This window comes from Mercurialis annua, linkage group LG2, assembly GCF_937616625.2.
Source record: "Mercurialis annua linkage group LG2, ddMerAnnu1.2, whole genome shotgun sequence".
NCBI classification, from domain to species: domain Eukaryota; kingdom Viridiplantae; phylum Streptophyta; class Magnoliopsida; order Malpighiales; family Euphorbiaceae; genus Mercurialis; species Mercurialis annua.
The window spans coordinates 10136033-10137650 of NC_065571.1; the positions used below are offsets into that span (position 1 = coordinate 10136033).

General features: G+C 38.3%; 1 protein-coding gene across 1 annotated transcript; it reads left to right on the forward strand.

Moving 5' to 3' along the window:
• The first annotated feature begins 277 nt into the window (after positions 1 to 277).
• On the forward strand, positions 278 to 1206 carry LOC126666959 (protein NDR1-like). The gene has a single exon (XM_050359896.2). It carries the CDS (start codon positions 504 to 506, stop codon positions 1134 to 1136), a length of 633 nt encoding a protein of 210 aa, XP_050215853.1. The 5' UTR covers positions 278 to 503; the 3' UTR covers positions 1137 to 1206.
• Positions 1207 to 1618: the final 412 nt, after the last annotated feature.

Genomic DNA, 1618 nt, shown 5'->3' on the forward strand with positions numbered 1-1618 from the left:
TTTACACATTAAAGTAAATAAATTTACAAGATTGTGGGATTCATTCACTATCCAACATTTCCTGGTCCACTTCTTACAACTTACAACCCATTTTACAAATAATTATTCTTTTTCAAGTTGAAGGTGATAATCCACTAAAGCATCCCTACCAAAATCACTCATACATCTCTATATCCTCCAATCTCATTGGCCTGTCTAGTCAACCCTCTTCTCTTTCTTACATTACCTATTTTCTTGTGAACTACCATTGGCCAAATATCTAAACTCAGACAACAACATGTAACTCTATCTTGACATAAAAAGAATTAAAACAAAGATATTTGCAAAAGTCTTGGTCTTCCCTGCAGAACAAAAAGAAAAAGATTGAAGTTTTCTTGCTTCAATCTCCTATTAAACAGACCCATCAATCGTCCTCTTCATCTCAATCTTACTTCTCTTCATATTCAGATACCCTTTTGAAAACCCAACAAGAAAAACAAAACACATTTTTCCGCCGGAAAACCATGCCGGATTCCGGCGGCGGTTGCTGCAGATGCTGCTGCAGCTTCATATTTACACTAGGTTTAACAGCTTTATTCCTATGGCTAAGTCTACGAGTTTCAAAACCCAAATGTTCACTTCATAAATTCTACATTCCAGCTCTAAATCACTCATTAAATCCAAGAGGTAACACTTCACTGATCTTCCAACTCCGGCTAGAAAACACAAACAAAGACAAAGGTGTATATTATGACCCAGTTAATGTCACATTCTTTGACAATCCTACAAGAAATCATTCAATAGGAAATTTTACTATTACTAAGTTTCATCAAGGGCATAAGAAGAAAGCAACAAAGGGTGGTGAAATTAGTCTTAATTCGAGTTCCGGGTTCGATCAAGAAGCGGTTTTCAGGGCGGTTTCGAATGGGTCAGCGGTTTTCCGGGTGGATATGGTTACTTCTGTTAAATACAAGATCATGTTTTGGAAAACTAAGAGGTATAAGATAATTGTGGGTGCTGATGTTAATATTACTACTCAAGGTAGTATAAGTGATCCTAAGAAAGGTGTTAGGCTTAAATCTGATGCTGCTAAATTTGGGAAATTAGGGATTTTTTGGGTTGGGTTTTTGTTTTTTGTTTTGATTAATTTGTTGTGATTTATTATTATTTTATTTATTTATTTGGATTTGTTCTTTTGGAGTTATGATAATGTTGTTGGTTATTTAATTTTATGTGAATTTTTAGGGTTTTTGACATTTCTGTGTCTCATAGACACAGAAATTCTCGTTTTGTGCCTCCTAACACCAGCCCGCTATCTCAGATAGCGGGCTGCAATTTTTTAGCACCAGCCCGCCATATGAGATGGCGGGCTGGTGGCTAATTACGGTGATTATATTAATCACCGTAATTAGCACCAGCCCGCCATCTCATATGGCGGGCTGGTGACTGATTCCCTGCAACAGCAGGGAATCATTTGACCGACCAGCTGGTCGGTTGACTGACCAGCTGGTCGGTCAAACGATTCCCTGCTGTTGCAGGGAATCATTTAAAGCAAAGCAGCCCGCCATCTCATATGGCGGGCTGCTTTGCTTTAAATAGGTGAGTGCTTCAGCACTCACCTATTCAAACGGAGAGAACA

Coding starts and splice junctions, on each gene's coding strand:
- LOC126666959 (XM_050359896.2), top strand. CDS start 504: ATGCCGGATTCCGGCGGCGGTTGCTGCAGATGCTGCTGCAGCTTCATA.